Source organism: Cuculus canorus, chromosome 1, assembly GCF_017976375.1.
Source record: "Cuculus canorus isolate bCucCan1 chromosome 1, bCucCan1.pri, whole genome shotgun sequence".
Taxonomy (NCBI): Eukaryota; Metazoa; Chordata; class Aves; order Cuculiformes; family Cuculidae; genus Cuculus; species Cuculus canorus.
Window position 1 is genome coordinate 123,582,928 of NC_071401.1, and position 19,135 is coordinate 123,602,062.

Consider the following 19,135-nt stretch of genomic DNA (forward strand, 5'->3'; position numbering starts at 1 on the left):
TTGAATTTCTAATGACTGTGTTGTCTGTTTCTCTTGTCCTGTAGATCCAAAGCCTCGGCTTGCCCTTTCTTTGTTTTCAGTTTGGGGAGCTTTACTTTTAAAAGGTACTAATTGTGGTATTAGACCAAATGCCTGACACAGGGTAACAAAAACAAACAAATATATTGGATGACCATTAAGTCGTCTATGGGCTTTTCTCTGAGTAACGGCTTTTTCAGTTTGGCCCAAAGTTTGTTGTGCGTCACTAGTAAGAGTACTAGGTGCTGTTAAAGCCATGTTCCCCTTAAGAAGATAATGGACTTAGGTCTGCATTAGTAATACCCAAATAAGGTTTAACTCGATTGATTGTTCCTAGGAGCTTTTGTAAATCGCTTTAACTACTATTTGCCATTTGACTTGCTGAGGTTCAATTATGGCATTCAAAATTTTCCACTCAAGGTATTTACAGGTTTGAAGTTTTTCAGGTGCGACTTGAAGGCCTATTTTCTCTAATACAATCTTTGAAATGGTATTAATTGAGCAACATAGCTGCTTTGCGTGATATACACAGGTAGGAAAGGAATATAAACCATAGCTTGTATTTATTCAGTAAAATCAGAATTAATAACACCAGGTTACACAAAAAGGACTTTGCAAAGTAACGCTCGAATGACCCACTAACCAAGCACTTAAATATTACCGATAGGACCAAAAGCTTGGAGCGATACCTTGTAAACGCATTAATCCCTCATTGTAATTGAGGAGGTTGTGGAGAAGATCCAAGCGGGAGCGTTTACTGTTGTCATGCATCTCTGCTGAGCGCTGGGTTGCTGGTTTCATCAGTTCTTTAATGTTAACGGTTTACCCCCAATATCGTATTTGAAATGGCGTTGATTTGTAAAGTGACAACCTTTTCGACATTTATGGTAATGGTCCAGGTGTTGTCAAATTCCTGGCTTCTTTTGTCTGTTTTTACCTATATGGGAATTTTCAAGGCAGCAAATGCATTAACTTTTCTATTCCTTCACAGTTTTTTAATCTCAGAGGATACTCCTTTTGGATTCTTAAATCATGGTCTCATTAGTGTCTGGCTAAAATCCCCTTTACAGTTGTTTGCACTAGGACCCAGCAGCTGCTGATCTAAGAAGGGACACTGAAATGCAAAGTATTCTTCATAAATTTTTACTCCCCTAGAGAGAGATAAGGACTCCCAAGCTGAAAGAAGAAAAAAAATCACATTAAAAAAAAAAAAAATCAGGAGAAAGGTGGGGGAGGAAAAGGGGAGAGGGACTTACACACAGCCACAGGGCTGTGTTTTTTTTTCCATTTTCTTTTTCTATTTTCTATGTTCTTTTCTCTATTTTTCTATTTTCTATTTTTTCTTTTTCCATTTTCTTTTCTGTTTTTCTTCCTGTATTTTCTATTTTCTTTCTTTTTTCTATTTTTTCCATTTTCTTTTCTCTCTCTCTTTCCTTTCTTTTTTTTGTTTTTCTTCCTAGGTATTTTAAAATCTTGTCCTCTGCAGCCTTCCACTTCAAAGGTCCCAGGTAAATCTACCTATTTGCCGGCTTAGTGGATATTTGAGATTGAAAGGTCTCAGAGTTGCATTTTCAAGATTAATCAAAACAAACAGAGGCTCAAACTCCTATAGCCAAAACACATTTTGCAAATCTTACAAATGTTTAAAGTGCTTTAAACACGCACTCACACACAGAACCACTCTTTTGAAAGCTAGCTAAATATACCTATACAATATTGTTTACGACCAGTCAATAAGAATAGCATGATGGTATGAATATTTAAACTATACATGGTACCGAACACATACAACACTTAAAATATGCACATGTATTATAAAATAAGGTTTATATTGATTGTTTAGCATTTACCTGTTAGTCTTTGGTTGTTACAGTGTTTTCATGGCAAAGGACTATCCTGTGGCGGCTGTGAATTATTCATGCATGCGATGGAGCCGGCTGCTGCTTCAAGCACTGGGACGGTGGGCAGCTTGGTGGAGAGACAGTCAGTACTTTCTCTTTTTACAACTTTTCGAATTTCTTCTATCACTTCATAAGTAACTGATTCTCAGCAAAGATCTGCATCTTGTAATAAATCATGGGAAAAATTTGCAACAGTTCAACTTGTCCCCGCAGCTGCTCTTCCCTCCTTGAGGAGGAGGACTTGTGCCCATCTGAATTACTTTTGTCCTCAGAAGTTTCACTTTATAGTGGAGGACAGAGGAGTGATTTAGTGGTATTCAGTGAAGATCTTACATCAGAAAGAGGTGAGGCAGAGGATTGTACTACAGTTAATCATTCACCTTTACCTTGTGGCTTGGATTTGCTCGCGAGTTCAGCGGGTGGCTCATAAGTCCTGTCTTTAGTTCGGTATGATTGTTTCTTAACAGCTTCCTCATCCTCAGAATCACTCCACAATGGTGATGGCTTTTTTCTTCTCCTTGAAGTCCTTTTAGAAGTCACCTTTAGGTCCTTCAATACTGGACCAGGAGGGTCAGGATTGTTTAAGGCACTAGCCGCTGCTAGATCTTGCTGTGCTTTAAAATCTTTCGGTGTTTCATATAGCAATCTCCATGTTGTTAGCACACAGGAAGCATTTAAATCTCCCTCTGTGGCATGTTCAAATAGTAATTCACCAGCCTCCTCCCAAGTCCCAATATCAAAAACAAGCGATCATAACAATTCCAGTTTATGTTTTTCATACTGAACTCCTTTCCTTATCAAAATACGCTTAAACATCTTTACTGTTGTCTTTTCTTCTGTCAATTTCCTTTTCAAAATATGCTTAAACATCTTTACTACTGCCTTCTCTTCTGTTGACATATTCGCTCCCATCTTACACTACTTAGTTTCTCAGCTATCCGTTGTTTCCTCTTATTGCACTGTTCATGGTCCTTCAAGGGCATCGTGGCCTTGGTTAATATAAAATGTTTCTACAGGGTTTATGTTGTAAAATCTTGTTTCTGATCATAATATTGATGTTTTGAGCACATATGGCACTGTTTCACCTGTTTCAAACAATGTGGTTGTTAATAATACGTTTCATATTCCTCTCTTCTTTTGTTTTACATTTATCTACGGCAATATTCTGGAACAGCAGCTTCTTTTATCAGTCTCCGACTCAAGTGGAAAAGGCCATCATATAAGTTAGGAAGATGGCAATTAAACATACAGAGAAAAAGAACCAAAGAGGACAGATTGAGAGGTACATTCATGATATATCTGGACAATAACATGTTGTCCAACATGTTGATGTTGATTCCCAGCAAACCAGCTGGGTTGCCAGAAGCAGTAGCTGCTTGTGTGGTTTCACTCGGACTGGGGATTGGACTAGAGAATGTAGTTCATAGCTAGAGTTGGATAACTCTGCATGGGACTGCATTGTACTTGCAGTGATGAGACAAATAGCTATGTGCAAGTTTTTACGTAAGTTGAAATGACCCACTTGAAAAGGCATTTTTAGATTTAAAGAAGACAGCCTGCTACAGAACTGTATTACTGACCTTAATCCTAAATTAATAGTTTTATGATGTCTTGATATGTACAGAAATCTAATAAATTCCTGTATTATATGAAGCAATAGTGTGTAAAAGGAAAGTTAGGATGCATCCTGCTGAATGTTAGTGTTAATTCTTGTACTTTATTTCACAGGCAAAAAACCCAGGCAAGAACACTCACAATTGCACGTTACATCCTGATGATGTTGGTTCTTTAATTAGAACAGTGGAAAGTCAGCATGGCTTCTTTTGTTTTACGGAAACAGGAAGAATTGAGGTTAATTAAAGGTTAATGAGAGTTTAATTGGTAGTTCTTTTTTTTCCTCTTTACTTTCGGTGATAACAGGAATGTTAGAATCCTTGACTTTGATGGCAACAGATTGGGCAGGCCTGGTGTTGATTGCTACTGCCAACATGAAAGTGGTGCTGCGGTCCTGCAGCTCCAGTTCTTAATCAATGAGGTAAGGACGTATTTACTCAGATTATTCTGCATAAATTTAGTTGAATAAGTCAACTTGTGTATTATAATTGAGTGATATAACTTTTCACATTGAAAAATTGTGCCAACAAGTAAGTGGCACGCATCTAGAGGATGTTCACCATACAGCCTTTAAAAAGACTATTTATGGGGCTGCAGGCAGGGAAAAGTATATATTACATACATTGCTATAAAGTACTGAACAAAAGGCAGTCAATGCACGAATGTGTGCAGATAGACGCAAGATCTATTAAGTTACTAAATATGTTGCACAGTCCTGTTTCAAATAGAAATTAATAAACGAGCTAAATCTTTCTTTGGAAAGATCTTGATGGTTACTGGCTGAAAGCTCAATAGTTGGGGTTATGATACTGCTTGAAGCAAGGAAAAGCAGTTGCAGGGGTCATCAATCAAATCAGCATGCTTAGTCTTTGTAAATGGTTTGTCGAAATCAAGTTTAGACAACATAGAGAAAGAGTAACAGGTTATAGCTCACTTTGTGCAGAAGATTTCTGGAGATGGTAATAGGCAAGAAGACTTTCTAGAGCATATAAACCTGGGTTTTTTCCTAAAACCTCATAACTTGGATAAATTACAAGTTAGTCATAGTTTGGTTTTATTGATAAGTTTTTTCCCATGATACAAGGAAACACTTTGGACCGTTTCAAGTCCTCTTTCTTAGCATGGAGATCTTCTCAAGAAGAGATGAGAATTAAAGCATGGGTTATTAGAGAAGTCTCACCTTTACAAATTTCATTTGAATGTGTCAATATTTAAAAGAACAGTTGCTAGGATTGGGAAGGAAATCAAAGATGAAAAAAGAAAAGTTTATCTGTCAGTCGTAGTTGGTATGAACTGATCTTTTAATTACATACTTGCCCTTCCTCAAAATAAAGTATTGCCTTCTGTTTGGACGGTATCTGGTTCCTCTCTGCTGTAATAACACACTGGAATAGATACTTTTTACTACACCTGATATGAGAGGTGTAAATGTAGTAAACCACTGCAGCAGCAGCAGAGAGCTTCCTCTGCAGTCTATGTTCTCATGTCATCGCTGTTCCGTGGGGAGGAGAAAGACAGTAGGAGGGGGGTAGAATAAGTTCACTTCAAGGTGTCTAGGCAGATAGAAGTCTGGGCCTTGGAAGATGTTCATTCTGTTTACCAGGAGCAGAAACAGTCTTCAGAGTATTTTTGATCTGTGATAAAGACTCTGTCCTTTTGTCTATATCTCTTAGTTCTTCCTAGGTCCTCACCTCGTGCTACCTGCCCTTATTTTCTTACCTACATCTTCTTTTCACAGCCTCAGTTTTGAATTTCATGTTGTTGATATGACTACTAAACTGTGCTTGACACTGTCACTTCTGTGTAGGTGTGCGTACTAATACCTTTTTCATTTAGTTATATCCTTCATGTTCACTTCTTTAAGTAAGTGTTGTCTGTCCTCCTTTGTGTTAATCTCTGTGCTTATGTGGAAGTACATGAATGCTCACATGTTTAACCTTGCTGAAAAGCTTTAATTTTAATTTTAAATTGGTGGAGTTTTATTTAACTTTGGCTGATCATGCATTAGTTTAAAATATTTACATTTACGAGGTCAGTTCAAATTTACTGTCATTTCTGGTAGAATTATTTTTACTAGAATAAAGCAATGATTTTTCATAAACTGTACCATTGTCTATGGGTAGATTATTAAAAAGCGAGGATCACTTTAAGAATAAGACAGAATCAGCAGAAGTTTAATATGTTTTACATATTTTGTGTCTTTTCTAGGGTGCTTTGGTCAGTGCAAGTGCAGATGATGCACTTCATTTGTGGAATCTCCGACAGAAACGACCAGCTATCCTACATTCTCTGAAATTTAACAGAGAAAGGTAAGACCACATGACACAAAAAAACCCCTCATTTAAAAGCCCACCAAGCTTACTTTCTAGATTTCTACTAATATATGCTTATTAGTTTGTCTTTATAAAGGGGAACATATTTTTGCCTTGACACTTTTTCTTCCAGTGTTTGAGCCTTATTTCCACAGAACAAAATGTTCGCTTTCTGCAGCCTTCTCAGAACTAGAAAAATCTTGTCTACTTTTTGTTGTTGTTCCGTACTAGGCAAAGTACCTAAACTACCTTTCTACTTTTTTTTATTATTTGTAAAAAAAATGGAGGTTTAGCAGAAATAATAAATTGTGAATTTGGGAAACTATGTTAAATGTCGAATGAATCAGAGTCTGTTTTGCTAAATTTTACGTTATCAGTACCAAATTCTAGGAATTCCAACTGAAAATAGATTAAATGAGTGGTTGTAATTTTCAAACTCAAACAGAAGCTGAGCACTTTAATCTGTATCTAGTCACTCAAGTAAAACCTGCTACAATATTATGGCATTTGAATGCTACACTTTTATTAATATTAAGAAAAAGTGCTGTGTTTCTATTAAGGAATGAGGCCAGCAGTCAGAAGAATGTATTTAAGTGCATAAATGCAGCAGCTGGGTTCTTGTAAGTCCTTGCACAATACAGTTATTCTGTACTTCATCTTTGGGATGTATTTTTTTCTGATTTGAAAACAGAAGAATAATACGTAGTATGGTTTTGACTGGATGCTTCAGTGACATTGTAATTCTCCTAGTATACGTTCAGTGTTTTTTGAGGTGCAGCAACTTCTTTTAGAATTTTATAAATTTGTTTTTGTGGTGGTGGAAGATATCAGTACTTTACCAAGGCTGTGAAGTAAACAGGCTTATCAAAGCTTTAGCTACTGCAAATCTGAAAATCATTATGGAAATAATTTTTGCCTTTGTTGTTTATTGTGCCGATACACCATTTTTGCACTTAAATGTCACCAAGTTGCAAGGTCTGTTGTGGGAAATACTATGCAATAATTTAGAAATTGTACATGCTAATTGCAGACCGTTTATAATTTATAGCAAAAATGTATTTGGGAGTGCATGAGGGAAGATTAGGGAAATTATCTGTACATTTTCTTGCTGCTTCTGGACCAAAAGTCATCATTTTACATATGTTAAAATATTTGAATCTTGCTATTCTCATCAGGTAGGTACATTATCCACAATCTGTCAGTGATAAATCTCAATATTGTAGAAGTTATTCCAGTACATCTTGGTCTGGGTTTCCCAGTCAGCAACTTTCCATATGACCTAAGGAATCAATACTTATAAGAATGCAGTGCTTGTTCACCTGTTTGCCTGTCATTTCTCCTCAGAGAGACTAGCATTGTGTCTTGGTCAGAATTTTTATTGGAATTTCTTATAAAATAAACTCGCACACACTTGGATGTTGCTAAAAACAGAACATTTGTCATCACGTTTATTGAAAGTTTATTTTACTTCTGACAGCCTAATGCATTGGGCAAAATATTTGGAAACAAATTACTTGAAATACTGGAAACTTGCGTAAAACCTAATTTTGTGTAATGGCATGTTTTAACTGACTTTTAAGAAGATCTGAAGATGTAATTATTTCTAGGAAATGCAGAGCTAGCTCTACTGCCCTTTATCAAATTCAAGTAAGTTGTGAATACAAATAAGTACTATTACTTCTGTTACACGTGTTTTAATAGCTGTTGCAATCGCTGCTATTTAAATAATTTCTACTAGCACATCGAAGGCTATAAAGCAAACATCCTGATACACTGCTATATAATATTGTTAAAGAAGGAAGTCCAGTTTTAAATTAAGAAAGAGTTTTCAGTAAGTATGAAGAAATAAATCTGTAGGCAGTTTCTTTTCTTCTCGGAGCTTTCTAGCACTGCCCTAAGTTTTTAGTGTGTTGTGTTCAAGCACGTGGCTCCAGAACGAAATGTCTTTTTTATTATATTTTCTTTTAACATACGTATAAAGTAATTTCAAATTATCTAGCTTGCAGTTTTGTAAGCTTGATTACACATTTACTATGTAAAATTCAACATAAGCCTCTGGCAGTTAGTAAAAAATTCCATTAATTTGAAACATTTCTCTGTATATATATATATATGTCTAACAGAGTTAAGCCTAAAAAAGAGCTTCTATTTTTTTCCTAAATATATTTTTTGTGTTAGAGCACAGAAGTTATGAATTATGCCGTACTCAGAGGAAAAGTAAATAATACATCGTGATGCAAATAATGCATCGCTGCATGAAGTAAATTTGTTTAGCTATAAGAAATGCATGGCAAAATGGAGATAAGGGGAATTAGGAAGGCTGATAAGGCAATAAGATCAAAATTTATTTTGTTCAAGAAATTCTAAGGTATGTCTTCCAAAAATGAATGTTGTCTTCACTGTTGGATCAGTTAAATAAAGATTTATTTTTATCCTCTCCTCTTCCAGGAGACTAAGGGGAGGCAAGATTCATACTGAAGAGAGAGAGAGACCTTCTTTCTTTCGTCTTGTTTTACATTTGTGACCCATTGGAAGAGCTTGTTTTCTTAAATAGGGAGAAATGCTTGTTGAGAGAGAACAGGTTTGAAATTAATGATGCATGTTTTCAGAAAACAGTATGGTATTGAAAAAGACTATACAGGGAAGATTTCAGACAGTCGGAGGCTAGTTCTTACAAAACCACCATTTATAGTTTAATTTCATTTTAGATTTAGACTGCTTTTATAGAACCAAACTCATAATTATTCAGATGCAGTTTAGCTATGAAACAGACCGTGTTGCTGCTTCAAATTTACTCTTTGCAAGTTTCTCTTGAGGATTTACAAAGGTTATAATTTTATTCATACGGTGTATTTGAGTCTTTGATATGCTGCTTGGTTGAGATTTTTTTCCTGAACAATGGGCAGATTTACTTCATAAAGTGATGCAATATAACACACTTTTACTTAAAATTCTAATATTTTATCTGATTGTGATGAGGACGATTGTTGTATTAGTCCAGATTCTTGATAAATTTGACTTCAATTAATTAGCTTTTATGTAGAATCAGTTTATTTTGAGTTTTGTAAATATTTGATGTATGAACCATACTGCTGTTAGATTCTGTTAGATGGATGAATGCTACTTAAGTCTTTGGCTGTTAGTCAGTGCACCAGTCTTATTTGTTGAACTGTTAGATTTGCAATTTCCTTCTGTTTCTTGACATTTAAGACTGCAGGATAGTGGGCTAAAATCTTCTCTTAGCAGTGGGCTAAAATCTTCTCTTTCTATATGCAGTGTTTATAGCAGTATTTGTGCAACCACTTGAGTCAAATTTCCCTGAGCAAATACACATATTCCCTCCCACAAAAGTGTTCTTGATTTGCTTTTTGTGAGAGATTTTCTGTGATATGTTCTTGGTGACAAGCTATCTCCTAGAATATTGTAACACTGCTCAAATAATTGTGGGATATACTGGTGTGATATTGACAGTATTAACTTGTCTCTGATAGTTCACTGCTCCTTTATGAAAGGAGTAAGACAGAATGGCAAAGAAATATTTTTGATCTACAGTGTAATGCCCAGGACTTTTTTAGTGAATTATATATTTTTGCCTTGTATCAAAATATAACATTACCATCTTAAGTTTCTATTTTAGTAACTGGAATGTAATACAAGGCATTAAGATCTTGCAAGAAAATATCAATGTAAGCAATGTGTTTCAGTGCTCGGCCCCATGCCAAGAGCTCTAATGATAACACAGTCTCTCAGTGACATGCTTGACAGGAGCATATGGTTGATAATATATAATTTGCTCTTCCATTTACAAGTAGGAAGCACAGGTAAAACTTTTTAACCTCTGGGAACACTCCATAAAAATCTCTTTAGTGCTTTTGATGGATAACATTATGGTTATTTTCCTCATATTAGTCCCTCCTTTTCCTTCTTTGATGTCATTAGGAGATACCAGATTCATCTTCAGTGTACATTTTAGGCAAAATATATAACTCAGCTACTGGAACTAGACAGCCTCTATCTGCTGCAAAGAGGATCATGCTAAGCCACTGAAAACTATTATAGGCCTTATTTTTTAATATAATCAGAGTAAACTTCAGCAAGTTCACTTCAAATCTACAACAGTTAACATTTTCCCATTAAAGATTAGTGCAACTGAGACAGGAAAAAAACAGCAAAGATTCAAAATTCAGGTCCTTTAGGCCTGAGTGCACTGGTTTCATGTGCACTAGTTTCACGTGAACACAATTCGTCTCCTGTTACTCTGAAGCTGAGCTACTTCAGTTGTGTTGATTGGCATAGGGATAGATCTCCTGTTTTTCTTTGTTTAGCTCGTGCTGACTGGCACATTACAAGTGAACCAACAGCACTACAACAGTTTATCCACTGACTTATACCTGGCACACATGAATGTGATATACAAGTTCTGTTGGGTTTTAAAGCCATCTGCATGCACTGTGCACCAATGCTATAACAGTACCGTAAGAGCCCTTCTGCAGGGGAATCACTAGGTGACAAAATATATATAAGTGGCCTTGGGCTCTGATCTGTAACACTTTATTCAGTGTTAAGGGCATGCTGGCGCAGAGGAAGAGACAACTTTTAAGTGGGTGACCTTTAGAGAAATGATCTCAGCTAGCTGTAATTTACTGTTAGTTAGAAACTTGACTCTTGCATCTGAGATTCTGCAGTATTTGAACAAGGGGATTCAGACTGTTACTGTAATGCTTGGAAGCAAAGAGAAAAAAACAAATACTTTTGTATCTAGTGACTTTTCTGGTGTGTGTTGATCTATATTCTTTCCTGAGAGCAGCCATATCTTTGTCTAGCTGTCTTGCCCTGTCTTTGCAGGATTTTGTGTCCTGCATTGTTAAAAGTTTACCTAATCAAATTGACAGCAAGAGGCTGTTGAATGGATGCTCGTGACTGGCTGTGCAGTCTGAGCAGTACCTGTATCTGTTTACTTCTGTGTTAGGGACTCATGAGTTACTAAGCTTACATTATTTGTCTCATTGGCTGTTCAAGGAACCAAATGCCTGTGATAGCTTGCCCATGCATAAATGAACATCCTAGTTAATTAATACTGTATAAATGCAGGCTCTGTATTGTTTATGTACGAGGTCCAACGCACAAAAAAAATGAGACTAATACTATAGCTTGGGAACAAGGGGTGGGAAGGGAGAGACAAAAGACATGGTTATAGAACATGTTCAAACCTGTCACAGTGAGACAACGCTCAGCTCAATCGCTTCACTCATACTGAGTGGATGCATGTTCAAATATAGACATTTGCTTACCCTTAGTCGAAAAATGTCAGTGTGCAAGAGTGAACAGCGATTTAATGTGAAGTTTCTTGTGAAACTCAAGAAATCCATGACAAAATCTTTTCATTTACTGACTGAGACTTACAGTGAAAACATCCCAAAGATCAAGTTGGTGCTCAAAGGAACCCATTTCTTGTGGGTATAAGATGTGAAAGACATTGTGTCAGAGATCCTCAACAGCCTTTCAGAAAATGGTCTGTGGCATGGCTTTGAATGTTGGCAGCATTGTATGCAGCTGTGTGTCAACTCAGAAGGGAACTATTTTGAAGGTGATCATAGCTGATTTTCTTAATTTATTAAATAAAGAGTCTCGGGGGGGGGTTGTGTGTGACCTCATACTTTCCAATTAGTCAGAGGCCTGTTGTCAAGCATGAAAGTAATTAACAGGCTCAGTGCAGTTGTACAACCATCCTATACCACAAAATAGATTCTGATTACATCATGTGGTGCAGCATTTAGCTGTTCAAACTACATGAATTCAAACGCCAAACAATATTTGACCATACAAAACTGTCGACCTTTTACAACAAGAGACAGTTTGTGGGAAGAATATAAACTTTCTCAAACTGATAATGGGGAAAACTGAGGAAAACAGAAGAAGCCATGCAGCTGATTAGCATTTGCTCCTACATCTTGAAGAAGCGTTTACAAAACTTCCTTGTGCAGGGTATTTTTGTCATCTTATGAAATATACATTGCCAAGTGTGAAGACAGCACACACTTCACACATATAAGGTAAATAATAAATGTGTGTGCAATTGTCTTGCATAAGTATTAGTCACTTTTAAAAGAATAATGCTGACAGATTTCAATAAGTAATTAATGTGGTTTGCATGCTATTAACAAGCTTGGAAAGATTCCTGAAGCTCATAAAGAACACCCCTCATCTATAGGGCTGTGCCTTAGTACTGTAGGGAAAAAAAGTGAACTTTGTCAAATGACATTTCAGAAAGAAATAAGACTGGATACAAAAGTTCTCCATTGAAACTGGCCCAAATCATGTTTGTGTAGTTACCAGACACCTCTGCCTTCTCTGTTAACATAAAAAAATTACAAGATTACATTTTTTTTCAGGTCTTACCTCATGTTATAGAAATTTCCATAATACATTTAAGCGGTAGGATCAATGAGAGCCATAAGCTCGTCCTGGAAAGACAGTATGCAATGAAATTACTAACGAAATGCAATGAAATTACTGAAGACGGTATGCAATGAAATTACTAATGTCTTGATCATATATAAAAGCTCAGCACAAGCATTCTGGCTCTTTTCAGTGTACGTTAGCTGAACAACCAACAAAGAACAAAAATACAGAACACGGATTAGCTTGATATCAAGAATCAGTAAGTTTGATTTGATAGATTTATGAAATGATGCAGTTCCACTGAGATAGAATGAAAATTCACATGTCCCTAAGATTTCCTTTTTAAAAGACCTTAAATACATGGGAATTCTAATGGATTGAAGCTGAAGGGACCTTCTCAGTGTAGTTTCCTGCAGGTGCAGACCAGACAACTCAGGTATCTCCTTTTATATAATGAACAAGCTGACTACTTTTTGCATCAATAGATGCTAGTCCCTAATGATCCTGGTAAGAAAGGCACTCAGTCTCTGTAAGATGTCATTCAAAATGCTATTTATTAAAGCCAGCACTGTAAAGAATGAGAGAACAGTACAAATAATCTTACATTCCTCCCTGTAGGTGCGGGGAACCTCAAGTCGTGCATCACCAAATGACCCTCCAACCAGCAGGCTGTGCAGTCCCCAATCATAGATAGGGTTATCTCATTTTGGTCATTCAAGTTATTGCAGGATTTTTTAAATAAGAAAACAACTGTATTCATTATTTCTACTGTCAAACAGAAAGGACGTTCATACTGAAACTTCCTGCTGTACTTAGATAAAGGCAAGACCACACAAGTGGGGTAACCACCAAGCTGTAGCTGCCTGCAGACTTCCCTGTTAGAAGGAGCTGCGTGTGTTTATCTGGCAGCCAAGAGCTATGTGCAACACAACACAGCCTGCAGACCATGCTTGCATGCAGCTCAGTGCAGCACAGGCTTTTGCATTCTCAGGTTAGCTGCTGTGTGGATCATTAACTCCCCCACATGCAAATGCTCTCCAGTCAGGATCATGACATTACTATATAACTATTCAAGCTTAAGTTCAGTGTTCTTCCTATTAGAGCAAGTTCAAGCTAATTTCATCCTTCTGATGTCAAGAAACCTTCTGGCTTCAAGACTAAATTCATTTTTCTGGCCCTTTTATTCCAGTTTAGTATGATATTTTGGTATCCGCACTGTCATGTATTTTAAATATTTTGTGTCTCTGCTTTGCAGTTAAACAGCTTATTCTTATCCATTCACAGCTTTTTTTCTTTTCTTCACTACAAAAACCAAGATTCTGCATTTTCCTTTATAAATTTGTGTCTTTGCTCCCTTTTCTTTTATTTAGTCTTTCTGCTTATATCAGTTCTCGCCAAGCTGATGTTTAGACAAGGGAATATAGTCTGGATAGGGTCCCATCTGTGGTTTGGATGTTACCATTTTCTGTGTAATCTCTGAAGGAATATGCTTACAGATGCATGCTGTAATAACTTTACCCTTTGACGTGGCTTCATCTTATCAGTGCTTGTGGTCTTGCAGTGATTGAGTAATTCACCCATTACACTTCTCCGCTGATGTATATCTAGATAGCAAGGAATGTGCTGCTGTTCAGTGCCGTCCTCTAAGAGTAGAAGTAGAGCAAGACAAGTGAAAACAAAATTTTTTTTTTCCATCATTTCTGTATCATTACGTTCAACCCTAAGGTGAAAGCTTTTATTCTTTGAAGTTTGTGCAGATTGTCCTTCCTCTGTAATATTGTGTCCTTAAGAGGTTTCATTAGCATTAGGACCAAGATCACTTATGAAATTACAAGATCAGCTGTAAACCTAATACTTGAGAATCCTTTGAATATTTAGTAAAATATTTCTTTTTCAGTAAAATCAAATGTAAAATAGACATTAAACCCAACATTTTGTAGATGTGGCTTTTACAAATGCTGTGTTTAATTTAGACATGTGCCAGGTTTCCTACAATGGGAATATTCTGGAAGAGCCTACCTTTGTTAAAACTACCTTCCCTATTTTACCCTAACTTTTAAAAATCTGTCCTTTTGAAACTCAAAACCTTAGTGTATTTTCTTAAGTATATTTAAGCGATTAGTAATAACACTACAGTCACACCAGTATAGAGGACAACATGGCTTAACTTCATTTTTTATCAGTTTTAATACTTTTATGCTTTCCTTCTTGGGTGGGATTTATAATGCAGTCTGAGTTGGTGCCACTGCAGAGGAAGCTCTGCAAGATCTTAAACCAACTAGCTTAAAACTAGCTTGGGTTCTCTATGCTTAAAATACACCAGGATGGATGTTACTTTAAAATAACGTCACCTTTTATTGATTCATTGACTGTTTTCTAAAGAAATACGTTAATTGCCATTTCCAGAAATATCTAGACCCTACAATTATTAGCAATACTTGTTTTCTAATCTGTACATGATGCTATAAATTCTCTACTAATTACACAAATCCTAGTTATATTTATGATTCTAGAAGGTTATCGAGATCTCTGTTTACATCCAGATACAACCTTGAATTTAGAAATCTCTGTTCTTATTTTAATGATGGTTTTCACAGTTTTTCCCAAAAGTAATTTTCAGTCCACTATGATTCTGCCAATACTACTGTTTTCAGTTTCATGTCAATTAGAAGTGTCCTTAAGTGCACAATGTCACAGTATCTGGGTTTAGACCAGTTTGGTAAACAACTTGTCTGAAGGCAAATAGAGCTGTGTAAGATCTGTTTTTACACAGCTCTGTACATAAAAGCTCTATTTCCATAATGAGACTTTAAAATATGCAATAATAATGTTAGCACAGTATATAGTAATTTGATTTTTGATAACTGCTCGGTAAAGTCTCAAAAGAGCAAATACAGTTATCATGTTATAGTGGTTACATATATATAACTTAATTTTAAAAGCATATATCCAGGACTTAAGAAAACACATGACAAAGTATGATAAATAAATTGGAAATGTTTTTCTATTTCATGGTTATTAATCAGTTGAAAATCCATTCAGGTTTTCCTCATACTGGTGCATTAAAAGCAGGTTAACAGAAAATGGCTGATATGCTACATACGAATTATGAAAGATGCTTACAGCCAATCGCTTCTACTTTCCCCCTATTACCAAAACTGTACTACATAGCCTTTACTTCCTCCGATTTGCCCCTGAGCTGCTCATATGATTTATTACTTTATTTAAAGCTTTATGCATAAAATATATTGACACAAAATGTATACACGAAAGAGTCTTGGAATTTGATCTGAGACTGTAGAAGGCATTTCAGCTGAAGGTTTCTAAACAAGATTTTCTCAACTCTGAAACACCAAAATTACTGATCCTAGCTGGAAGTAGGACAAACGTTGTGGCTATGAATACAGTGTAGTTAAAATGTTAGAAAAGAGAAATTTACTTATAACACAATGAAATAGCTTTATAAAATTACTATATATATATATGTATGTGTGTGAATGCAACTAAATGTGTGCGCATGGGTGTGTACATGTGCATACAGATACACACATGTATGAAAACATCATGACCCATAGAACTGCTGCAGAAAAATGCACCATGACCTGAGGACTTGACAACAGTCCAGGGCTAGAAAGTTCTCTGGCCTGAAAAACCCTCTTTTCCAATTTACCCCTTCCTCTGTGTCACTTTGTGGGTACTTCCTTGTACTTGTGGGTACTTTCTGTGAGAAAACAGGCATGTCTTTGAAATTCCATTTTAAGAAAAAACTTTGTGAAGTTTTGACTTTACTACAATAGAGAAGAACAACATGTTCTGAATTATTTCATATTTTGAGGTCATCTGGCCACTTCTGAGTGTCTGAGTAACTTGTGTGTTACTTTCTCTCCTCAGAAAAAAATGCTTTAGCTCTTAGCAGCAGACATAATGTTGCTGTATGCTGCACATGTTAGCTCATACACAAAGCATTGGGCTTGTTGTTTGTAATCCTTTGTAGAAAATAAAACATGTTTGTTAATAGATTTCTACTTTTTCGAGAAGACAGAGGGTAACATTATATTGTTTTCACATGTCAGCTGTCTTGCCAAACTGCTCTAAAGCGAGGTTTGGATAGCAAAATTTAAATATATACATGCAGCCATACATTGAACAACCATGTTGAGGTTGTTGGAGACAGGCTGAGAGTTGGGGTTGTTAAGTCTAGAAAGAGAAGGCTGCAGGGAGATCTTATAGCAGCCTCCAGTACTCAGAGAGCTACAGAAAAGATGGGGACAGACCTTTTACCAAGACCTGCTGTGACAGGACAAGGAGTAATGATTTTAAATTAAGGGATGGTAGATTTAGACTGGATATAAACAAGAATTTTTTTACAGTGAAGGTGGTGAAACACTGGAACAGGTTGACCAGGGAGGTAGTGGATGCCCCATCCCTGGAAACATTCAAGGTCACATTGGATGGGGCTCTGAGCAACCTGATCTGGTTAAAGATGTCCCTGCTCCTGCAAGAGGGTTGGGTCAGATGACCTGTAAACCTCCCTTCCAACTCAATGCATTCTATGATTCTGTGTTTTGTGACCTTAGTCGCAACAAATGATAAGTCCAATACTCTAATACAAATATGCATAATCTATTTCATATCAAAAATACTCATATTTGTCAAGTGCTGAGAAAGATCTCTTTTAAAATTTAAAACATTTCAGACAGCAGAACCAGTCTACGTTATCACTGGGAATATGCAGCTTGCTGCCGTTACGGTATAGTCACAGGAATTCTGTAGGTTTGGGTTTTGAGGTTTTCAAATTTGAGTTTTGAGACGTTCTTCATAGTCTTGTTCAGATCTCTTCTTGGACCTCTATTACACTGTATTTCCAGTGATATATTAAAGCAGTGAAGAATACGCACCTGTTCTGTTGCAGTACATCATTAGACTCTCAGAAATTACACCATCTCTTTCCTGCCCAGGCACACGGCAGCTTCAAGCAGAATCCAGTGCAATGATTTAGGAAACTTTTCCTTCTGTCAAAATAAACTCTGGGCATTATTCCAATAAATCAGAAATAGAGCTAGTAATGTCAGTGTTGAGATTATCTCATTAAACAGTACATGAGCAGGAAGAGAAGACAGACTACAGATTGAAGAAAAACAAGGACCGTTAATCATTGAGTCCCTGGCTACTGAAGCATAACAAATGAGAACAGCTGGTAGCCAGTAAATCTACATGATTTTAATTGATGGAAGCTGTTAAGAAGAAAAAAGTGTATATACAGAGAAAAAGTATAAACATGTAAAATTGCAATTTTTTGGTGTTTTACTTTGAAGTCAATTTTAGAATTTCAATGTTCTCCCAGTAGTAGAAAGTCATTCCAAACAGCTTGATCAGTAATGACATAAAATATGTTTTAAACTCATTATAGTAAGAATGTATGATATAAGCACAGATTTGTGTACGTTGTAGCAAGCAGGGGATGAAATAGTAGCATATTTTTTATTTACTTTTCTAGCAGCTCTCTGAAGTTAAGTTAAGCAAAAAGACAGGTTTCAACCTTTCATCTTTGAGCTAAGTCCCAATTTACTTTTTTGAAACTAGGAGATTGGGAAGCAAAACCTGTGGGTTTTGTTTAAAGCTTCAGTGTTGGATGAAAGGATGAGAGAAAGTCCACCCTTAGGAGATGGGGTTTTTTTAATGTGATTGTTACAAAATCAATGAAAGACACTAATCAAAAGCTTTCTCTTTTGAGAACATCATTTTCCTCTTCCAGCCTTTGGTTTTTGGCTTTCTTTTATTGCTAAGAAACTTACTGACTTTTACTGTTGCCTGTGTTGCCCATCACTGTCATATGCTTGGTATTACAATTCCATTTTTATTTAACCTTCAAAGAAATTAATGGAGAAGAAGCGAAGTACTACAAATAAGAAATAGTGATTTCACAAACCAGTAGAAAAGAGAAAAACTATACACGTTCCCTTTCCCTAAAGATGAAAGCAGGATTCTCTTTGCCTACCCTGTTTCATTAATTTGCTCACTTCACTGATTTTGTGCAACCTTTATTCTCATTTTTGTTGTCTTATAACCTTGAGCTGGCATCAGAAACAAAGTGGAAGCCAATGAAAAGTATGCTGGTTTCTAGCAGCATTTTTTTATTTTTAAGGAAGCAAGTTTCCATGTGATTTACTTGCCTTTTTTTCTTGGGTTCAAGCCTGCCCATTACACCTGTTCAATCTGCTGCATTACTGTTGAGATCTATCCAAGGAGAGTATGCCACTGTCATTGTCAGTGATCCTGTTCCCACATGCAAGACATCCCAGTGGAATTACAGTCAAAACTGTAAAAGGGAAGTGACAAAGAGGATGTCTCTTTCCTGTATTTGTTCAAGAAGAAGGAAAGTAATTTTCTGTCCTCCTGAAGATTAAACAGTTTATTAGTAGTGGCACAGGCTACAAAAGTTGTCATCCCCTTGCATATTGGGATTTCAGGAGGGATTTTGAAATTGTTCTGGAGCTGCAGTAATGTCAGTTAACATGATGCAATGCTAATTCTAAGACAGATAGCCATTGAGTTACTGAGGCAGTGAATTTAAATGCATGTATCTTGTATTACAGCAAGTTATCATACAACTGTCTTTTCATATTTGTTATGGCATTTTGAATAGGCCAGAGTGATCTTTTATGGAATTGTAAGAAGGTCAGTTGTAAGAAATCAAACTGGTGAAAACGAAAGGACCTGTTGCATGCTGCATACTTTGACTGTCCATGTAAAGAGCTTATGATAACCTCATAAGGTTATCATAAATTCAGTCTGTATTCAAGACAGATCTCCAGGTTTATTAATCTAATAAAATGTAACATATCTTATACGTTTTTAACTTGCCAATCTGATTTGTTGTACAGTCCG

The 19,135-nt window shown here is 36.2% G+C and overlaps 1 protein-coding gene across 4 annotated transcripts in view; it reads left to right on the plus strand.

Annotated features, from left to right (window-relative positions):
• The window catches only part of STXBP5L (syntaxin binding protein 5L), a 197,395-nt gene that overhangs the window by 73,306 nt on the left and 104,954 nt on the right, over positions 1-19,135 (plus strand). For all 4 annotated transcript variants that reach the window (XM_009557006.2, XM_054087829.1, XM_054087838.1 and 1 more), the window contains exons 3-4: positions 3,873-3,954; positions 5,742-5,842. In XM_009557006.2, coding sequence (XP_009555301.2) covers positions 3,873-3,954; positions 5,742-5,842 — 183 coding nt within the window. The remainder of the gene's footprint in view (positions 1-3,872; positions 3,955-5,741; positions 5,843-19,135) is intronic.